The 21486-nt window shown below is 35.0% G+C and overlaps 2 protein-coding genes across 2 annotated transcripts in view; both read left to right on the top strand.

The window, feature by feature from the left end:
- LOC145191148 (UDP-glucose:glycoprotein glucosyltransferase 1-like) overlaps nucleotides 1-21486 on the top strand; it is a 421900-nt gene that overhangs the window by 39693 nt on the left and 360721 nt on the right. The window lies entirely within an intron of this gene.
- LOC149881740 (uncharacterized) lies at nucleotides 1514-2833 on the top strand. The gene is made up of 2 exons (XM_090065846.1): nucleotides 1514-2103; nucleotides 2363-2833. Exons 1-2 carry the CDS (start codon nucleotides 1543-1545, stop codon nucleotides 2831-2833), a joined length of 1032 nt encoding a protein of 343 aa, XP_089921972.1. The 5' UTR covers nucleotides 1514-1542.

Genomic DNA, 21486 nt, shown 5'->3' with positions numbered 1-21486 from the left:
AGCTTTAATTTTAAATCGATTTTGAAAACCTTTAAAAGTTGTTAAAACTTATTTAAAACAATGTTGAGAGCCGCAAAATGTTGTAAATCAAAATTTTACGGTTATGAAAATCGTATAAATTTGTTTACATTATATTTAACGAATTTGAAAACCTTATAACTTTGTTTATGTTATTTAACAAGATTTAAACATTGTAAAACATTAAACAAATATGCCAAAGACCCATCGCTCGCTGGTTTGGCAGTACTTCCTGAAGGAATACAGAGGAGATAAGGCCTATGGTGTGTGCAATATCTGCAAGAAGGACCTAAAAATGAATACTGGGTCAACATCGGCCCTGAGTTGTCACCTGCGATCCAACCATAAGGATGAGTACATCGAAATGTGTCAGAATCAAAAGATACAGAATGAAGCTGCCAAGGAGGACAAAATTGAAGAGCAGAAGATGAATTGGAAACAGTTGGCACTGGTAAGTTAGTTACATAATGGATCTTACAATGCGATGTAGCGAAGTTATACAACTTTTTTTTATGTAAACAACGAAATCCGGGGTTAATTCAATGTTAACAAATGTATACAATTTTTTTTAGGTCACAGGAAAAAAAAAAGGGTTCTAAAAGCCAGAAAGAATCTGTGCTATCCAACACAGAGCACCACTCAACTTCGTGGTGACATGGAGCTCATGATTTACCTTGCAACTGAGAATCAGTCTTTCTCCATGTGTGACTCTATCCCGTTCCAAAGACTGCTTGCCCACTTTGATCGAGGTTTAAGGTTAAAAGTGGTGCCTGCATGGCTCGCTTCAAGTTACCTCTCCTCTTTAGGAATCTGCAGATGGCCATGAAGAGCATGTTTGACAAGGAGCTTCCTCATTGCGACCGAGTTGCAGTCAGCACTGACATCTGGACCTCACGCAACAACGACCCATTCATGGCGGTGACTCTTCATTACATCACCAAAGAGTTTGTTCTACGAAAGGTAACTGTTGGAGTTGTTCCATTCCCAGGTAAGCACGCTGGTCAGAACATTGCTACTCAGTTGGACAACTTGGTTAAACTTTTTGAGTCACTCAAAATGGTCAAGAAGCAGGTTGTTGTGTGTCATCAAGCTTCAAATATAAAAGCTGCACTGAGGAAGTCAGAGACTATTGCTGATCTTGAAAGTGGTTCAATCACGTGCATTGACCACAAGCTTAACATGGCCCTGGAAAGGGATGTCAACAAACAGCCTGATATCAAGGCTGCTATCGATGCATGCAGGACAATCTCCGCCCGAGTCCATCACTCTCCTCTTGCTGAAGGGGTGTTGAAAAAGAAGTGCCTCGAGATGAATGGTAATATTTTTAACTTTTTAAGTAGATACGAATACGAAGTTTTACAACTTAATGTCAAATTTTTACAAATATTTTTTGATTTTAAACAAAGTTTTCTAAGAGTTTACAATTTCATGCGAAGTTTTTTGCGAAATTTTATTTTAGCTTTTGTTTCAGTACCCTTCAGAAAGATCACTGCTCCTTGTGCAACCAGATGGAACTCTGTCCAGATGATGCTCCTAGACATCAACCATCTTCAAAGTGTGCTGTGTGCTCTCCGGGCTGACAAAAAAGAATGGACCACACCCATTTCTACGGATGAACAATTTGAGCTGGTTGCAACCATTTTGCCACTCCTGACCACATGCCAAGTCATCTCTGAGTCAATGTCGAGTGATAAGAAAATTACAATGGATAGAGCACTGACAGCCATTGCTCATCTTGTGGATAGGTGTGCTTCTCTGAGGGTCAAAGAAATAAGAAACAACAGTGTCACTGGAGTAGGTTCTTTCATGGTTGAGCTCATTGTAGAACTTGAGAAACGATTTCTAAGAGGAGGATGTGACATCATGCCTTATGCTGTAGGCTGCCTGTTGCACCCCTTCTTGAAAGGCCAACAACTGCACGCTTATGGTGTCAGGGATGAGATTTTTGACAAGTTGAAAACCAGTCATCCTACAACAGCAGACTGGATGTCAAACCAGCAAGGTACAATCAATGTCTCAGATGAGATCACCGATGAGTTTCTTGAAGATGATGGTGAGACTAAATTCTGGAAGGCAGCAGCAAATGTAATAGCTATTAAGTAAAATATAAAATAAATTTCTTTAAAACTAGTTAAATATACACCTACTAATCTTAATGCAATCGAACAAACAAAGTCATAAAAATTTTAATTTGAGGATACGATGCCATACGAGGGAGAGGGGGGGGGGCGGTTCAAAGTTAAACGAACTTTTTAAAAATTATTTGAATTTAAACAATTTTAGATTAAAGAAAGCGAAGCTATACGAAGTTTACTAAACGTTTAACTTCCTTCCTTTCTTTTAGACTGTGTCCAGCCAATTCAGGCAGACAAATGCTACAGCTGAGGGTCCTCCGATTTCCGTTGAGTGGGCAAAATTCAGAGAAACAACTGTGATAGATTCGAAGGTTAATGTCCTTGACTGGTGGAGGACACATCGCAAAGAGATGCCCATCTTGGCAGGACTTGCACGGGAGTATTATTGCCTGCCAGCCTCAAGTGCCTCAAGTGAGCGGGCCTTTAGTGAAGCTGGACAGGTGGTCCACGAAAAGAGATGCAGGTTGTCTCCAAAAACCACTGAGAAGTTGGTCTTCATCAACGAGAACTTCGATCTCTTAAACTCCTTTGTACCAATTTGGGAATACCACTCCATGGAAGAGCAAATGGCAGCAAGATCTGCTCCAGACAGAAATCAAAATGATGATGATGATGATGATGATGATGATGATAATGATGATGATGATGATGATGATGATGATGATGATAAAAAAATGTAAACTCCAGTATTGTTGAACTGGAAAGGTGAGACAGACATCATTTAGGCTCCCAAGGCCAGGAACTTGCACAAAAAAATGAGAATGAAAGACTGGAAGCGGACAACTAAATATTCTTTACTAGGGAAGCATGCTAGGATTATTTTAGATCAGGTAATCGATAATATGCAAATAATTTTTTCACATGATTAAGAAATTGGATTTATGAAATCTAGAATGATTATTAAATGAAAGGGTTTTAGCATATCTTTTGTATATTCTGTATTTCTGTAATGTTACTGTAGTGTATACTTCAAATTTTTATTATTAAGAAATAGAAGGGCAGAGATTGCTAGCATATACCAAACTAGTTATCAATTCACTTTACTTTATACCGATGTCTTTGAACCTGAACATAGTTAGCTTCTCATCGATTGTGATTTTTTACAAATCTAAGGATAGAGTAGGAGTCTAGGAGAATAGAAGGGAAGAGCCTAACAGTACTAGTACAGCCACATACAAGTTCAGCTTAAAATATGGCTTATCAGTTCACTTCATTTTAAAATTTTTGCTAATAGAGCTTGAAGTTGAAGTCATTAAACTTGAACTTGAAGTCATTGAGCTTAAAACCTGAACGAAGTCACGCGACGTTCGTTTGTTTACTTTTTGTATGCACTCGTTTCGTTTACTTAAACGATTTCGAAGACAGTCAAATTTTTGGAAGTGAATTTGAAAGCCGTTAGATATTTTAAACAGTTTTAAAACACGCCATTTTCGAATTTACACAACTTTTTACGATTTTGAAAACCGCGAAAATATACTTTATTTGAACTAATACGATTTTGAAAACCGTCAAATTAAATTTCATACAACTTTTTACGATTTTGAAAACCGTGAAAATATATTTTATTCGAAGTAATACGACTTTGAAAACCGTTTAATTAAATTTTATACAATTTTTAACGATTTCGAAACACGTTCACACTCGACTTTTAGCGACGTCGAAGCTTCGTTTTCGACTTCGAAACACATCGACCTCGATTGTTTTATCTCTACTGCCAATATATAAAGAGTTGAAACATTTATATCAGTATAACAAATTCACAGTAAAAGTTAAACCGACTCGTTGGACTATTGAATATTACTTAAGTTACTTTTGTGACTTGTTAAAATGACAACTTTTAAGTGTTTGAAATGTAAATTATTGCTTTCCTATATTGATGCAGGAAAGACAGTTGAGGCACTTTCAACAATTTTAAAAGAAAATTATCAACTTTCTGCGGACAACTTGTGTTTCATCATTAGTGATATTTAAAGGCACATTATTCCGTCTTTTAATAAACGATGGATACTGGAGTCACGGAAAAAGGAAGCTTTTTTATCTAAGAACAGTGATTGGTTGGATATTGTGTATCTTTACCTAACTCAGAAGAGGCAATTACCGACTCCACGCCATCTAATTCTTTTGAAAAACGCGGAAGGCCGTGCGTGTCTTATGGAGATTCGTCAGAATCCAGCAAAAAAAGAAAAAATTCCATGTTACTTAAGGAATATGGATTCGAGCATATCTTTAATACATATCTTCAGGCGTTGCATTCAATAGGAGAAGAAGCAGAAGCAAAATTTGTGGAATCATTAAGGATTGCTGATAAAGACAAAAAAAAATTAATATCAAGTTTTATGGAAAACGCAAGCCAGAAAAATATGCTAACGAATGAAGAAGCACTCAGCATGTTTATTAATTTAGATTTAACAAAAGCACAATATTTGTACATGAGGAAGGTGACAAATTAACGAAACTGTTCCATATTCCCACCATATTGTAAAATTCAAGAAATTAAACAGACCTGCTATCTACCATCTTCTGCAATAGAAATTACGAACACACATCCGAAAATTCTGGAACTGCAAGATTTATTGGATCACACTGTAGCTAGAATTTTGACCATAGATTCCCGTGTACAGTATTGAATTCAAGGATTTACTTTCATATAGTAAATGGGGCTGTGATGGTTCCTCTGGCCAAAGCCAATACAAGCAGAAACTTCCAGAGGAATCTGAACTTATTTCTGATGCAAATTTGTTTACTAGTTCTTTGGCGCCTATCAAACTAATTGATAAAGTAACTGGCGCAGTTGTTTGGCAAAATCCGGCACCTTCATATGTTCATTTTTGTCGACCTATATGCATAGAACTTTGCAAAGAGACTTCCAAGAAAACTAAAGCCATTGTAGATGAAGTAAAGAGCCAAATAAACTCTTTGCGTGAAATGTGCAAGAACTTGATGAAGATACTCTGCAGCTTTTGAAAGTCAACGAACTGATTTCAGGAACTGAAAGTCCCTATGTAGTTATGATATAGTACCTTTAAGGTGGTACCAGGGTAAAAAACGGCTATTTTTGATAAAATTTTGAAAAATACCAAAATTAATGTTTTGAATTCTTAAATCTACCTATTTCACTATGCGTTTTGCAAAAACGCATATTGAACAACGACCTTAGAAACGCTAAATCTCAATTTTTCAGAAAAAATAAGTTTTCATAGAAAATAGATAATGGGCTGAAATTTTGCAGGTTTAAAGATGAACATATTACGAATGTTGTCTATGAAGCAAATTTTTGTTATTTTTTATTTAAAACTCAATTTTATCATGCTTTGGTCCCAAACTTCCCTTATATTTATATCTTAAAGTTCGAATGTCAACCTGGTAAAATTAAAAATGTTTTAAAAAATTCTGTTTATAGAAAACATTCTTAATACATTAAAGAATTCATGTTCAAATTTTCAAGCAGTTTTGATTCTTTTTGAGTTAGTTATATTTGATGAAAGAATAAGCAGTTTTGGGGGTAACATAACACTAATTAAGCACATAACTAATGACGTCATCACTATTTTTTTTTTTTACTACTGTTTTATATGTTTCTTTTGTTCATAAATAGAAAAGAGTGAAAGTCTATTAATAGTTTTCAATTTCTTGTTAAAAAGTTACCTTTACCCTGGTACCACCTTAATATACCTATACATTATTTCATAAAAACAACTATTTAAAAATTGTTATTAAGAAACTGTTTTAAATATCTTAATATAAATAGTACAGAGACGTTTAATGTTTAATGCTCAACGTCGCACGTAGGAGTATTTGACGATTTTAGCTGGCCAAAATTGGAATTATTAAAAGTGACCGTACCCACTTAATTACCTACCCTTATTATCTCTCGATAATGGTCGCTTAATGAGCAGTCAATGGTTATAAAAGTAGTAATTGGAACTACACAGTTTAGTTAAGTATCCGATCTATAACTGCGTGGTCCATTTTATTTACGAGCAATTTTAGTGATGTTTATTGAAGCTGTGTACAAGTGTTTACAACAGAAGTTTTACAGTGTTATATCATGGATGAATCTATGACAGGTATGTACATTATTTACTCTTACTACCGTTTTGAAATATTAATTACCACAAAAGTTATGTACCATGAAACTTAGCATTTTTTTAACGCATTTTAAAGTAAATTTTGACTTTAAAAGTGAAAAAGTTGTAGTGCGCATTGAAATCCTCTTAGTTTTTTTCGTTTTTCTATGAGTTTATACCACTAGCTATTTAAAAATCTTAATTTCAACTGCCTGTTGATGCCATCTAAATTTTAATCATGTTCTAAGCACATCAAGGTCCAAGATGAATTTTTCAACTTAACTTTTTTTTCTAGATGGGTCATCAGGAATGCAAACAATCTCTCGTTTGGATTTCTACAACAGTATTCAGCAGCAGGAGGCTCCAAATTTCAATGAAAAAATGGACTTAGCTGATCAAAATTTTTTATCAAGAAATCAATATACCGAAGAACTAAAAACAGTATACAAGCGTTAAATGTCGAGGTTGAAAGCTATTTTTAGAAAAATGTGGTCGTCTTCATCCAGAACTAATGAAATATTTATTAAGAAGCATGGCCCTTGGCTGCAAGGCAGTTTCCAAATACCGGGCACCCCATCCACTCCAGCATCAGCAGGACGACCAAGAAAAAGTTTTGTCGATTCTAGTGAACGTTCAAAAAGGAGAAAAACAGAACAGCTCAGGAAAGATGTGGAATCAGAAGTTATTGTTTTTGCAGCTGAAACTTGTTTGACAACAAGTGGCAAAAGAAGTGCTGCAACCGTCCTCAAAGATCTTAAAACATCTCCCAAACGAGCGGGAAAGTATAAAAAAGCCTATCGCAGCGGTCTTGAACCTACAAAAAAATCATTGACACCGTTAGAGGCTGTTTGAATATTTACTGACGCAGGCCTAACAAAATCTCAATATGAAATCGTACGTGCAAGTGACAAGAAGCAATAGCCCTGCTACAGTATTTTGGTCGAAGAAAAAAAAACATGCTATCCTGATCCTGATTCGTTCACAGTCACAGAAAGTTTAGCTGAAGTAGACTTACAAAGTCTGTTAAACCATACTGCCGAAAGATTGGTGTTGTAACTACTACAATATGCGGATTCTGGCTCATTGATACTTTTCCATACTTAAGGAATTCAAGATGGTGTTGTGTTTTTAAAATGTAAAAATGTTATTAGATTTCCATCTCATTGTTAATATCATGCCGGAACCTGCAAAGAAGTATAAAACTGTATCTTTTTCGTAATTTATTCTAGACCAAAGAGTTTATCATAATCCATAAATGTAAAGCACGGTTTTAGTTTATAGTGTCCTATGGCTAGGGTATGAATTCCGTCTTGTAAGATGTGTCTTTTGTCGTCGTTAGCGCTGAGAGCGACTTTGTTGATTTCTTCGGTGTAAATGTTATGTTCATGTGATCGGAAGACGTTCATGGTTGCAAGCTTTTCCATCTTATTCATTAAGCAGTCTTTATAATCTTGATGAGTGATGTGTTTATCAACAACTTTCTTTTTAACCCCTTTGCATCTTTTCTCTTCTTTTTCATTAAAGAGCTTATAGGAGTATAGCTTAGGACGAAGTCCAACAAACTCTTTAATTTGTTTACCAGCAGCTTCATCCTTGAACTTGCCTATAACCTTTTTATTTTTAAACCCAATATCAAATCCAAAGTTTTGAACGGCAGGATGATCTTTCGCGAATTCGCTCGTGTCAAATTTAGCTTCAATATCGTTGGCAATGTCTTGATAAAAATCATCCGTTTCGATTTCGTAAAAGAGTGAGTCAGTATCGGTCATGAGTAATTTCGCGCGATCTCCGTATTTAGGTTTGATATAGTCGTAATGATGTTCAAACATGAGAATTTTGCTTATGTCTAGAACACACAATCCTAAGTAAACAGGCTTGTTGTAAAAGAGTTTTGTTCTTTTCATGTGAACCGCAGCAAGGTTTTCATCAAAAATGGTACTTCTATCATAATTAGGTTTTCTTGACAATTTTAGAACTTCTTTTCTTGTGGTGACAAGTTTAATATCAACATGTTTTAGAATATTCTCCATGGTTTTTCCAAAGACAGAGTTGTTCATAAGCTTGAAGAATTCTTTTTCAAACTCGTTTTTAGCTTTTGCTCTTAATGCGGTGTTGAGATCGATGTATTGTTTCATAAAAGGTTCATCTTCAAAGGTGATACCACGATGAATTTTGGTAACGATCAATCCAAGTCGTTCATATAGTTTTAGGCTTTCATTGTGAATAGTATATTTTTCCTTGTTGTTTAAATTAGGAACAAGCTTTTCCACTTTTCCAATGGTTAGTCTTTCAGGAGCTAAAGGATAGTCGTTGTGTAAATCGTGTAGGCTTTCGGGATAGGTCAAGTCCACTTCGAGAATACAAGGCATGGATTTCCAATTTAAAAGTTCATCCTCAGTCATCCATCTGAACCCTCTAACAGGAAGAGGTTTACACATAGCCCATCCGTATAATTTATTTGCATCTAAATACTGAAGGAATTTCGATGGTTTTGAAGGATCATAGTCTGACATATATTTGTTGTTAGCAGTTCCATGTCGTTTGCTGATCATGCAAATTCCACCGCGTATCCCTCTTTGAACCATGAGAAGCATATCAATATCAGAAAGAAGCTCTAACTGAATTCCAGTTAGTTTCAACATAGCATCCCAAGCCAAACCAGGAGAGGTGTAATACCAAGCAGGGTCAAGCTTGTAATAGTTACGACACACGTCTCTGAAATTTTCAAAGATATCGGCAAGTATCAAGACGTCAGACATGTTGTACAGCTCGTGATAGTTTTTAAACGTTTCACATTCAAATACATTCCAAACGTTTTTTGCATGCGCATAGTCTTCACAGCTTATTTCCTCATCATTCAGTTTGGAATAGAATGCTTCAATAGGAGGTAATTGCGTTTCGGAGAACTTTTCAATCGAGTCCACCCATTCGTAAGGGTAAACGCCTTTTTTTCTTAGTAAATCAAACTTTTCTCCAGAGTAATATTGAGCAACGTTTTTGCATTGGTCGTTGTTTAGATTTTTAGCTAGATCTTCTAACTTGAAACCCATGAACCTGTAGCTGTCAATAAACCTTAGCTCTTTCCATATTTCCTGAAGTTTACCCTTCTTATTAATAAATTCTCTCACTTTGATTTGTTTAGAGAAGCTGATATATTTTTCTTCATTGTTGGGTATGCAATTGAGCTTTCCACCTAATTTCTTGATGAGCAAATGGCTGTCATAGCCAGACAAATTATGTAAAATGATAGGTATGAATTTTGGAAGTTTATAATCCAAGTTGCATTTGTTATGAGCAGCTCCTCGATAGTTTCCAGTCAAATGACAGTGGTCTAAGACTTTATCACCGTTAAGGTCTTTTTCGCAAATATGACATAGAGTTGCAACCTTAAAATTCTTTTCATCCTCATCAGTCATGACTTTCTTTTTTATTAAATCAATCTTGTCGAAAATCTTTATAAGATCTGATTCAAGCATGGTTATAAACTTTTGAGCTACGTCATCGTCATCGCTTTCAGCTGTGTACATGACTGGTTTTCCTTTGTAAAGGCTATCGTCGAAGCATTTGATGTAATAGCAGAAGGAGCTTGGAACGTGCTTTTGGTATTTTTTAGTATGAGACTCACCATGTTGCTTAATGTCATCGAAGGGTTGGATAAAACTTTCAAAGTCTGCATATACAACGTATGGAACTTTCATGCCCTTTTGATAGTTTTTAAACTGAACAGTCGTCCCTTCTTTAGGAAGTTCAATTCTTACTGAGGTGTTATCATAACAATAAGGTTGATGATGTTGAAGCTTTTCCTGGTCATAGCCTTGCAAGCAATTTCTGCAATAATGTTGTTTTCTTTTACCTTTTGATGTTTGTGTAGATAATAACCGACTCAAACTTTTAATCACGCAATAATGGTCAGTGTCTTCGTTTGAAATAAACAACAAATCAACACAGTTATTTCGATCAGCAAATTCAGATACTCGCAAAGGGTAAGGTTTTTTATTTTCATACCCAAAGACGTTAATGCTAATAGTTGGATTATTCTTTTCAAACTTGTTGATTTTATTAAGCTTGACGGGAAATTTTATTCCATCCCAATTCAGCTCTTCTGATTTTTTAATCAAGTCTTCATCGATTCTTTCGTTGTTTTTATTTTTCAGATTCAACGCTCGAGCGACTGACCATTTAAAGCATTGATCGTCCTCGTTTTCCATGTTGATGATCGCCTTTTTGTCTTTCAGCTCTTTAGACAGTTCAATATAGGAGGAACCGCTAAGAGGTTCATAATCAGTAAAGTTAATTTCCATCCTTAAAATCTTAGATATAGTGCAATTAGATCCTAAAGCATTGTATTTAACACTACTTTCCAAGACTTTCTCTTCCATTTCGCTCATTAACTCTCTTACATTTGTAGCTGCTAGAATAATCTCTGATCTTGATGAAAAGCTTGCTTCCCGAGTCACTTCTTCACCAGTCATGATGCTTACAGATTTCATTTTACACGTTAAAATAATTCTTACTCTGGTGTTTCTTTCCCCTTCCATGGTTTGAATGCTAGACTCTCTTACCAAATTAAAAAAGGATGCAATGTCTTGGTATCGAGGAGAAGGTGTGTAAGAAAATTGTCTCACAGAACTCTCCGCTGAATGTTCAGTCATTTTAAACTTTACTGTAAATGGTTTTGGCACAGGCTGTACTATAATTGGCACGGGTTGTTTATACTCTGTTCTTAATACAAGTGATTTGATAGACTTTATTTTTTTATCGATTTGTTCTACTGATTCGCTTACATTCTTCTTGACTACTTCAGGAACGTAGGGCTCTATCCATTCTTTAATATCATTAAACTTAGTTTTAACATAGGACGCCACACTTTTTGTAGCTGCCGTCAGACTTGAAAATAAAGGTCTTGGTGCTGGAACCGGTCTAGGTGTAATAACGTTTGTTGAATCTATAACCGGTATGTTAAGAATAGAGGGTTCATCTCTTGTTACCTGATTTTGCAATAGAGTAGAAGGTTCGAATGAAATCAAGTCGTCAGACCTTGGTCTTGGAGCAGGCACAGGTCTTGGGGCAGGCACAGGTCTTTCAGGACTAACAACAAACCTTACTTTTGTCGGCTTTACAGAAACTTTTAGAGGTGGATGAACAAACCTTACTTTTGTCGGCTTTATTAAAACTTTTGTCGGCTTTACAGAAACTTTTGTAGGTTTTACAGAAACTTTTACAGCTGGTCGAACAAACCTAACCACGCTTTCATTAACAGGCAAAGGTCTCGCCTCAGTCGTGCGTCTACGAGCTACAGGTTGAGGAGCAGGACCACTTCCAATGATGGTAATATTTAAAGCTGCAATGAGATCAGCTTTTTTCATTTTATAGGTACCTTTGATATCATCACGACCTTTAGCGATCTCTCTTAATTCTTTTACAGTCATTTTATTTCGATCTTTTCGATCATTAACTGACTTTTGGCCAATGACAGGTTTTGTTGTTCTTATTGCTTCAACAAGCTCATCCCTAGTCATTCTGGTATAGTCTTTTATAGCTCTTTCTTTAGCATCTCTTCTTAATGATGCCATTGATACTTTTTGATCTTTCACACTTTTACTTTCCATTTTTATTACGGAAAGATTTTTCTTTATGTCACTTTCAATTTTTCGCTCTTTGGCGGTAGTTTTTGCTTTTTGCTTTTTAGCATCAGTTTTATCACCCATTTTATTAAGGGAAATAAAATTTTTTTCGATGCATTCAATTTTTCGCTCTTTAGCAATTAATTTTTTTGAAGAATGGAGACTCATTTTATCTCTGCCGTGATTTTCTTTAAGTCAATTCAATTTTTTTAAATCTTGGCACACTTTCAGCATATTTTCTTCTTCGAAAAGTTTTTACCGTTTTTTAATTCTTTTCGCGGGAGAATTAAAAACTTATGAAACAAGATAATTGGCAAAAATTTCGCTTATTGAGTCGTATACATGTGCTTGACCCATTTCATCAAATCTAATCGTTTACTTTCTTCCCCACTCGTCATGTGCAGTAAATTCGCATCCAGTCGCATGAATTTCTTTTTCTTCATCAAACAGATGCGCACGACCCATGGTATCAAATTCAATCACATACTTCCTCTCCATCTTTTTATTTATGCCAAGAATTTTATTTAAGTCAATTTTTTAACATGCTAAAAGTTAAAAAATCAATTTTGCTGCTTTTTACGTTTTTCAAGCTTTTCAGAATTTAAAAATTCAATCTTGATTCCATTATCCACCTTTCCATCTCGACGCTCTAAATATCTCCATCCACGTCCAGTTCCTGCCATCGCTTTGTAAAGAGACTTGTATTCAGTCACCTCACCCGTTTCTATGTCGGTTATTCTCACAGTGATGGGCTTTTTCTTAACTAAACTAAGCCATTCCCATTTTGGATCAACAGGTTTTTTTTCTTTTGGAGGAAGCTTTACTTTTTTTTCTTTTGCTCTTTCTAATATCTCATCTTTACTGATCAAATTATTTTCAACCGCAAGCATCATCAACGTTATTAAATCATCTGCTGTTTTACTAACGCCGTTTTCATTCAACAAATTTTTCAAATACGATGTTGTATATCTCATTTTATTATACCAAGATTTTTTTTTAAGTCAATTCAATTTTTTCCCGAAAAGATATCTTAATAAACAGCAGTCATGTTGGTTCCGTCTGAAACAAATTTAAGCAGTTTGTCAGAGATCACCACTGCAAAAATAATGGTATTTGCAATAGTTGAAGTTCGAAATTTAAGGTTTACCACTAATTCAGCTGTTTCCGACGTCATTCTTTCTTTTTGCTTGCTGATATCCACAAAGAACAACGGATATAATTTTATATATTCAAGCAAGCTTAACCCAGATTGACAAACAAGTTCATTTGTACCATAATATTTTTCATCAAAAGAGAACGCATCTGAATAAGCCATAACCACTCTCTTTTCTCCAAAATTCAAGTCGTAATTGTAATTTGGATACTTTATTCCATTAACAGTAACGTAAAAATTGCTAACATCACAATGGTCGAATAGTGATGGATTAACTGTTTGACTGGAATTTCTGTTTGTCTGAAGTCCGAACAGGATAAATCTTGGAATGCTTTTGTCAGTGACTCTTCCAAGCGACCAGGTAAATTCTGTCTGACCAGCTGGAATAAGTTGCCTTTCACATTTGTTTGATTTATAAGCCACTTGAATGGGAATTTTTTGAGCCATTAAATTCATGAAATCAGTCTTTTTCGAAATATCCAATTCAACGCGAGGCATATAAAGTCTGAATTTTTTAAGGTTGATCATTCCTGCACTAACGCTCTCCGCTCTATAAATCGCATCATCACATTCTGTCTTTGTAAAGGTGATGGTATGTCTAAACCCATAAACAACTTTGTCATAGGTTTCGCAAAATCCAAAAATGTGCTTCAACGGAATTTTAAACGAAAAAGCGCCAACGGATGTAGTGTCTGCAAACAAATGGTCTCGTCTAACTTTAAATCCTTCATTTTCAACAAGATTTGACGTATCCATATACCACATCTGTTTTAATCCATCAGCAAACTGAAATCCATAAGGATATTTCATCAATCCAAGTATGGTGGTGGCTGGACCTGGATACATCACTCTTTCCACTTGCTCTCCCGACAAGTCATAAGTCACATCATTAAACAAATACATCAAAGCGTTGTTCACCAGTGCAATGTTGTCTTTAGCATCGTAAAAGGTTCCATCGCTCTTTTTCAACACTCCTTCAATAAGAATGTAAGCCTCTGATGGTACTGTTTGAATTGATTGACAGTCAATCTCAAAAGTAATCGTGCCTGAAGAATTTAAATCGAGATTGGTTGGAAGATACTCAAAAAAATCAACTTTTTCAATACCAATATCATACTCTGGGTTCTCAGTAACTCTTAATCGCTCAGTACTTATCATTTTTTATATCATAAAAAATTATTTAATTTATTTAAATGTCTCTTATCGCAAGCCATTGCAAGTTTATAACAAGCCATCGCAACAGAATGCTATCTTCATGCTATTTTCATACCCTGTCCTATTTTCACCAGGTCTTGAATTCGAATCGCGTTCTTTTTAGACATTTTATTACTTTGAATAGATGAACCAGTCTTTAATTTCTCAATGGTCTTTTTACCTTTGTCAATAGCCACGTCTTTAGCAGCAGAGATGGCTGAAAGGGCTAACTCTGTCCCAGCAGATTTTGCAGCTGTAATCGCTTCTTGTCCAATTTTGCTTGTTGCAGCATTTTTAAGCAAATTCACTGTTGCTTTTGACACACTTGACGCAGCTGCTCTTTTTATGAAATTTTTAATCATGTCTACAATACCACCTCCACCAACAACGTTCTTTTTCACATATCTTCTTTTGTTCACAATTAGCATATTTTTAAATAAAACAATTTTTTAAATAATTTTATCAATAGTCTTCATTAACGATTTATATTCCTCTTTATTAATCTCTCCTTGTCTCAACAGCTCATCGCAAATAGCAACAGCCACATTTCTCGACTCTTTATTCCCAGCATGCCATGCAGCAATACTCAATTCAAGCTTTTCCACCAACGCATTAGGATCACCTGGAAGAATAATAACACCACGACCTTTTTTACCTTTTTCAATACGCATCATTTTTTCCCAAATAGGAGCAATAAGTTGCTGATACTTTGGTCTTCTTGATGATTTCGGTTTATGCGGTTGCGAATCAGATCTTATAGCATCACTATCCATTAAAATTTTTTCATAATTTTGCAAATCTTCATTGGTATAGTTCTTTGGTATTGTTAATTCAGTCATCAGTTCCCAAAGACCTTTTGTTCCATTATACTTTTCTTCACCGACAATGATATCATTTCCATCTATTTCAACCTCCATTTTTCCAATGTACATTTTATCTTCAACTTTGTTCACTTCGAAAGGTCTTTTCTTTTTTTGATCGACTGACAGGCTTTTGATCATCTTTTCATTGCTCTCGATGATGGGTTTAAATAGCTTGCTCACATCAGCTTGAAAATTCGTATCTGAAATGTTGTCATTCACGCTGTTCTGATAAATCCTCTTTCGTCTGTCATTAATTTCTTTCACAATTTCATCCCTTTTATTCAGGTCTTGTATTTTAAAGAAAAACATCTTTTTAAAATACGTTGAAAAAAATACATAAATTGGTTTTTACGACTACGTTGATCCTTTCTTAAAATACGTGGAAAAATACATAAATTGGTTTTTACGACTACGTTGATCCTTTCTTAAACAAATTTTTAAACGTTTGAATCGCGTCTTCTCGTCCTTTTTGGATCAAGTTTTCTTTAGTAACTTCATCTATTCCCTTTTTGGTTTTGGTTCGTATTTCCTCCATCAAGGATTTAAATTTTTGAAGCTCATCAAGAATCAATTGAAACTCTGAATCGTTTATTTTTCCATCCATCAACGCTTTGGAAATGTGCTCGCTAATCGTATTCAATTTCGACTCTGCCAACACTTTGATCTTTTCATGCTTCTCCGCTTTTAATGCTAGTTTTTTGTTGACTTGTCCTCCCACAATGGATAAAAACCCCATTCCAATAGCCACACCTTCACACGCAATTGCAACAGGGGCAGCAGCGATGGTTGATAAAAGACCAATTCCAGTCACACCCAAAGCAATGCATAAGGTTTGCATTGTATTATCTACATTAGAAATGATCCTAAACACGCGATGATACTTTTTGCTTAGATGAACTCTTTTTGCTTTTTCACTCTCTATCTCTTTTTGTATCTCGCTTATTTTCTGAAGCCGGTAACTATGTCCTTCATCTGCAGGAGCTGTTGGAAGAACTGGATAAAGTTTTTCATTCAATATTTCCATTTTTTTATCAATAAAAAAATTATTTTAAATCAATGTAATTAATCTTACAAAGTTTTTCTCCTTTTTTAACAATCACGTCCTGTTTGCTGTTACTATTCACATCCATAATAACATCATCTACAGACTCTGAAATAATAACTTCGTTTTTTCTATAATTCAATTGATCAGTAATTTTATTCATTAATGTTATCACTGCAACACCTTTCTCCAAATTCAACCCAATGGATAAAGCTATCATTGTATGTGAGAGAGCAGCAAATTTAATGTCTTTCTGAGCAAAAATCTCATATTGTTCATTAACGTTGAAATAAGGTGGATGATCTAACGTTTTCGTAGACACAATAATGTTGTTCGGTCTTCTTTCCTCCAACTCTCTAACCCTCTCTTCCAAAATTTTTAATTGCAAATCCAAACTGTGAACTTCTGCTGAGGCAACATTTCTAAAAAACTTGTGAGGAGCATGCATTTTACATATTAAAATTAAATTTTTAGATCATTTTTGCAAACTTAACAATTCATTATTATCTACCCATGAATTAAAGGAGTCTGGATATACTAACCATTTGACTAACGACTTGCTTTTGGTTTTGCGAATGATTTTTTCAATTCTGAATATGTCTTGATGTGTCTTTTGCATCTCCTGCTCGTAAAAGGTGCCTTGAATTTCTTCACCGTTAGCGTCAGAGATTTTATACGTGGGTGGATTCGTATACTGAACTTTTGACACTGTAAAAACCTCCTCTGTCCATCTCGGTGTATACCCCTTTTCAAAATGAGACTTCTTTTTTACAATCCGCACTTGATCACCCATTAAGAATTTTGGTTTTGCTGGTAATGTTTGATCCTTTCCATACAGATTCCACCATACCCTACCTTTATTCTTTTCATCACTAGCTTCAACTGGTGTCATTTTGATAGAAGAGTGCTTTGTGTTGTTGTAATTTTTCACCATCTCATCTAATACGTCAATATATTTATTGGTATTGTTGGCTGAAAAATATTTAAACATTCTCTCTTTCATCGTTCTGTTCCATCGCTCGACAACAGAACTTTTTTCCTCGTTTTCAGTGGAGTATAATTGCACACCCAACGCTCTCACGTGCTTGTTGTAAAACTCTTTTCCTTTATCTACCCACAATTTGACACACTTTCTCTCCTCAAATATTTTGCTTAGAGCGATAGCTACATCAAGACCTGTTTTGCTTTTTAACGGAACGATCCATCCATACTTTGAAAACACGTCGATCACCATGAGTAAATATTTTACGCCGTTGTTGAATTTTGAAAACGATTTCATATCAACCAAATCAGCAGCCCATATCTCATCAATGTCGTTTACAATCACTTTTCTTTTTTTAAAATGATGAATCACCGGTTTATGAAGCTCCTCTGCAAGCTGATCCGTCCATTTCAAATCACTCACACCCAATCCAAATTTAGCTTTAGCTTTGATGATGGGTTCAATGATTTTTCGCTCGCTTATTTCTCTCTGAGTAGAATTTTGTATAGAATCCATTTCTTCAAGCATCATTCGATCTGCTAAATTTCTGTTTTGCTTGTCGTTAAAATACTTGTAAGCTAAATCGTGGTGATATGCGGCATTGTCCACTCTATCCACCGGTTTGCTCCACTCTTGATACATATCCGTGGAAGTGAGCCTTTTATCTAAATTGGTTCCAGGCCCTGCAAAGTTCATACCTGGAACGTGCATTTCTCCTGGAAACTTTGCCCATGGAAGCTTTATTTTTTTCGAAAAATTGTTGATCGATTCCACCAAGTCTCCTCCTTTTGCAGCCGAAACAAACTTGCATTTGGTTATCCCACAAGAGTCGCAATTCCCTTTCAACATAGACCTATTGTTTTTTGTCATTTCCTTTTTCAAGTGAATGGTTTCAGTCTCTCTTCTACACTTAACGCAGTACATTTTAACATATATAAAAACTTTTTTAATATAAAAAATATGGAAGTGATGAAACTGCCGTGTAAAATTGGGAAAACCAAAAGAAACAACAGCAAGCTTTTACCGAGAAGCATTCGAGGAATCATCGTTGGAAAGTCTGGATATGGTAAAACAACGCTGCTCTTAAATTTACTTTTAAGACCTGGATGGCTAGACTACAATAATTTACAAGTGTTTGGAAAATCTCTTTTCCAACCCGAATACAAAATACTCAAAAGGTCTTTCGAAAATAAACTTCCTAAAAAGGATATTGTTGATTTGTTAACGGATGATGTACAAGATGAAATGGAAAAATTGAATTTAATCCATGAAGATGTTATTAACGATCTTTCAAAAAAATATTCTGACAATAATGATATGGAATGTCAATTTTTCGAAACAGCAGACGATGTTCCAGAACCAGAAGATCTTGATTCATCTAAAAACAATTTAATGATCTTTGATGATTTGCAATTGACCAATCAAAACAAATGTGAAAAATATTATATCCGAGGAAGACATTCTAACGTCGACTGCTTTTATCTCGCTCAAAACTATTTCGAGATTCCAAGACATACCATCAGAGAAAATGCCAACTTTATTTGCCTCTTTAAACAAGACCAAAAAAGCGTTAATCACATTTATCAAGACCAAGTTTCCTGCGATATGAAAATAGAAGATTTTAAAGCTTTTTGCAATCATTGCTGGAATGAACCTCACGGATTTGCTGTCATCGATCTCTCTTCTAAAAAGAACGAGGGAAAGTACAGAAGCGGATTTGACGATTTTTTATTTTTCTAAAACAATTTAAAAAATAATTCTTATTTTAAAAATGACAGGTATAATCATCGATGTAGATGGAAAATCAAGTGTTATCACCACTGATTTTTTGGATAAAATCGTTTTTGACGAAGGAAAAAGTTATGAAATGGCTTTTCTCGGTCTTGAGACTTACAACAGCATTCCAAATGTAAACAGTAAAAACAATTCTTTCAAATACAGCATGAACAATGGAGCTAATTGGGAGAACATTATCATTCCATCAGGAAGCTATGACATTAAAGACATCAATGAGTATTTGCAAAGGTCTATTTTAAGCACAATAAAATCAGCTCAACGTGGAAGTTATATTATTGCAAATAAAATTAATTACTCACCAAGCAACCTTCAAATTGGAATCAATCTTAATACTTTAAAATCAACCATTAAACTTGGCTTGAATTATTTGATTGACTTTAATGTGGAGAATAGCATCTCTTCAGTTTTAGGGTTTACTAAAAGAAAATTAAATTTCAATTCCGAATACGAATCGGATCATATCGTTAGAATTTCAAGCATTAACACCCTCAGAATCGTTAACAACGTTATCGGATCATCCTATATTAATGGAACCCAATTAAATTGCATTTACTCGTTTTATCCAAATGTTAGTCCAGGCTATAAAATCATCGAGAGACCAATGCATTTGATTTATCTTCCTTTAAACTGTTTGAAATTTCAACAATGGTTACTCGCATCATTGATCAGAATGGAGATTTGGTTGATTTTCGTGGAGAGGATATTACAATACGATATCATATTCGAGAAGTGAAATAAATAATTTTTAATACATAAAAAATGAGCAATTATCAAAATATCAAAATTAATATCTCGCAGAGCCAATCTGATAAAATTAAAAAAGCCATTCAAGACAAAACCGATACTAGCATTAAGCTTTCTCATCAAGACTTGAACGGTAAACATGTTCTAGCTATCACTAATGTGCAATTGAACAAAATTAAAAAAGCGTATGAAACTGGTAAAGGAGTCACTCTTAAATTGAGTAAAAGACAATTATCATACAACTCAACCATTGAAGGAGGATTTATCGGAGCTCTTTTACCGTTACTAGGTATGATAGGCAGCACTCTTGCCACAAAGGTTGTTCCTGCTCTCGCCACTGGATTGTTAGCAGGTGTAGGTTCTTCTGCCGGCTCTGCTATGGTTGATAAAATTGCAGGAAGAGGTCTTTTTTACATGAGCAAAAATGGAAAAGGAATGAAGATAAAAACTTTAGGTGGAGAAGGATTGTTTATCACCCCATGGACTAAAAATGTTCACGGTGATGGACTCTTCATTAAAACTGGAAAAGGTTATCAATCTGTTGGAGCTGGTTTATTACTCGGACCTAACTCACCCTTTAATAGTATACCCTTTTTAGGTGCTATTCTATGAAAATCGCTTGTTAAAAAATTCGGATAAACTTTTTAAGAAAATAAAAAAAATGATCGACTTTCAATGGATTGACGTAGAAGGAATTGTTTTACCTAATGTAGCTTTAACTAACTTTCAATTGATAAAGGCTGCTAAACAGTTAAAATTAAAAAACTTTCAAGGCGTGTTTGTCAGGGATGAGTTACCAAAAAAGCCAAGAAAAAAAGAATGTGGTATTGTGAATACGGGCGATTCAAGCACTGGTGGGTTTCATTGGGTGTGTTGGTTTAAAGACGGTGACAAAAAGTATAGTTTTGATTCTTACGCTCAGCCTCCTCTTGTCGAACTTGTCGATTATTTGAAAAGTCCGGTTTATTATAACAGTGAAAGGGTTCAATTTGGTGATACTTCTTATTGTGGCCACTTGTGCCTTTACGTCTTGAAAAAATTACAGGAAGGGGATGACTTTCAAGAAGTTATCAATACCTTGTGGTGACTGCTTAATGAATAAGATGGAAAAGCTTGCAACTATGAACGTCTTCCGATCACATGAACATAACATTTACACCGAAGAAATCAACAAAGTCGCTCTCAGCGCTAACGACGACAAAAGACACATCTTACAAGACGGAATTCATACCCTAGCCATTGGACACTACAAACTAAAACCGTGCTTTACATTTATGGATTATGATAAACTCTTTGGTCTAGAATAAATTACGAAAAAGATACAGTTTTATACTTCTTTGCAGGTTCCGGCATGATATTAACAATGAGATGGAAATCTAATAACATTTTTACATTTTAAAAACACAACACCATCTTGAATTCCTTAAGTATGGAAAAGTATCAATGAGCCAGAATCCGCATATTGTAGTAGTGTTGTATTTAGAAGAAGTTATCAAGACTCTAATGGAAAGTGGGCGTAAACATATGAAATTATCTACGAAATGTGGTTGTGATGGCTCCCAGCAGACACAGTTTAATCAAAAGTTTGAGGATGACTCTAATTCTGATGCCAGTATATTTCAATGCTCAATGGTTCCATTACAGCTAACTTGTGGAGTAAATAAAAAGGTTATCTGGCAAAACCCTACACCATCGTCTCCAAGATTTTGCAGGCCAATTCGAATTAGGTTCATAAAAGAAACTGCTGATGTAATAGCTGAAGAAATTGCTTACATGGAAAACAAAATTGCAGGCTTGAAACCAACTCAACTTCAAGACATAGCAGTAGAACATGTGATGATGTTAACTATGAATGACGGAAAAGTCT

This window comes from Hydra viridissima, unplaced genomic scaffold (assembly GCF_058129835.1).
Source record: "Hydra viridissima isolate aposymbiotic clone 2 unplaced genomic scaffold, HvirCarnegie_v1 scaffold_11, whole genome shotgun sequence".
In the NCBI taxonomy this organism is placed as follows: domain Eukaryota; kingdom Metazoa; phylum Cnidaria; class Hydrozoa; order Anthoathecata; family Hydridae; genus Hydra; species Hydra viridissima.
This window is presented reverse-complemented; position numbering and strand designations above follow the sequence as displayed.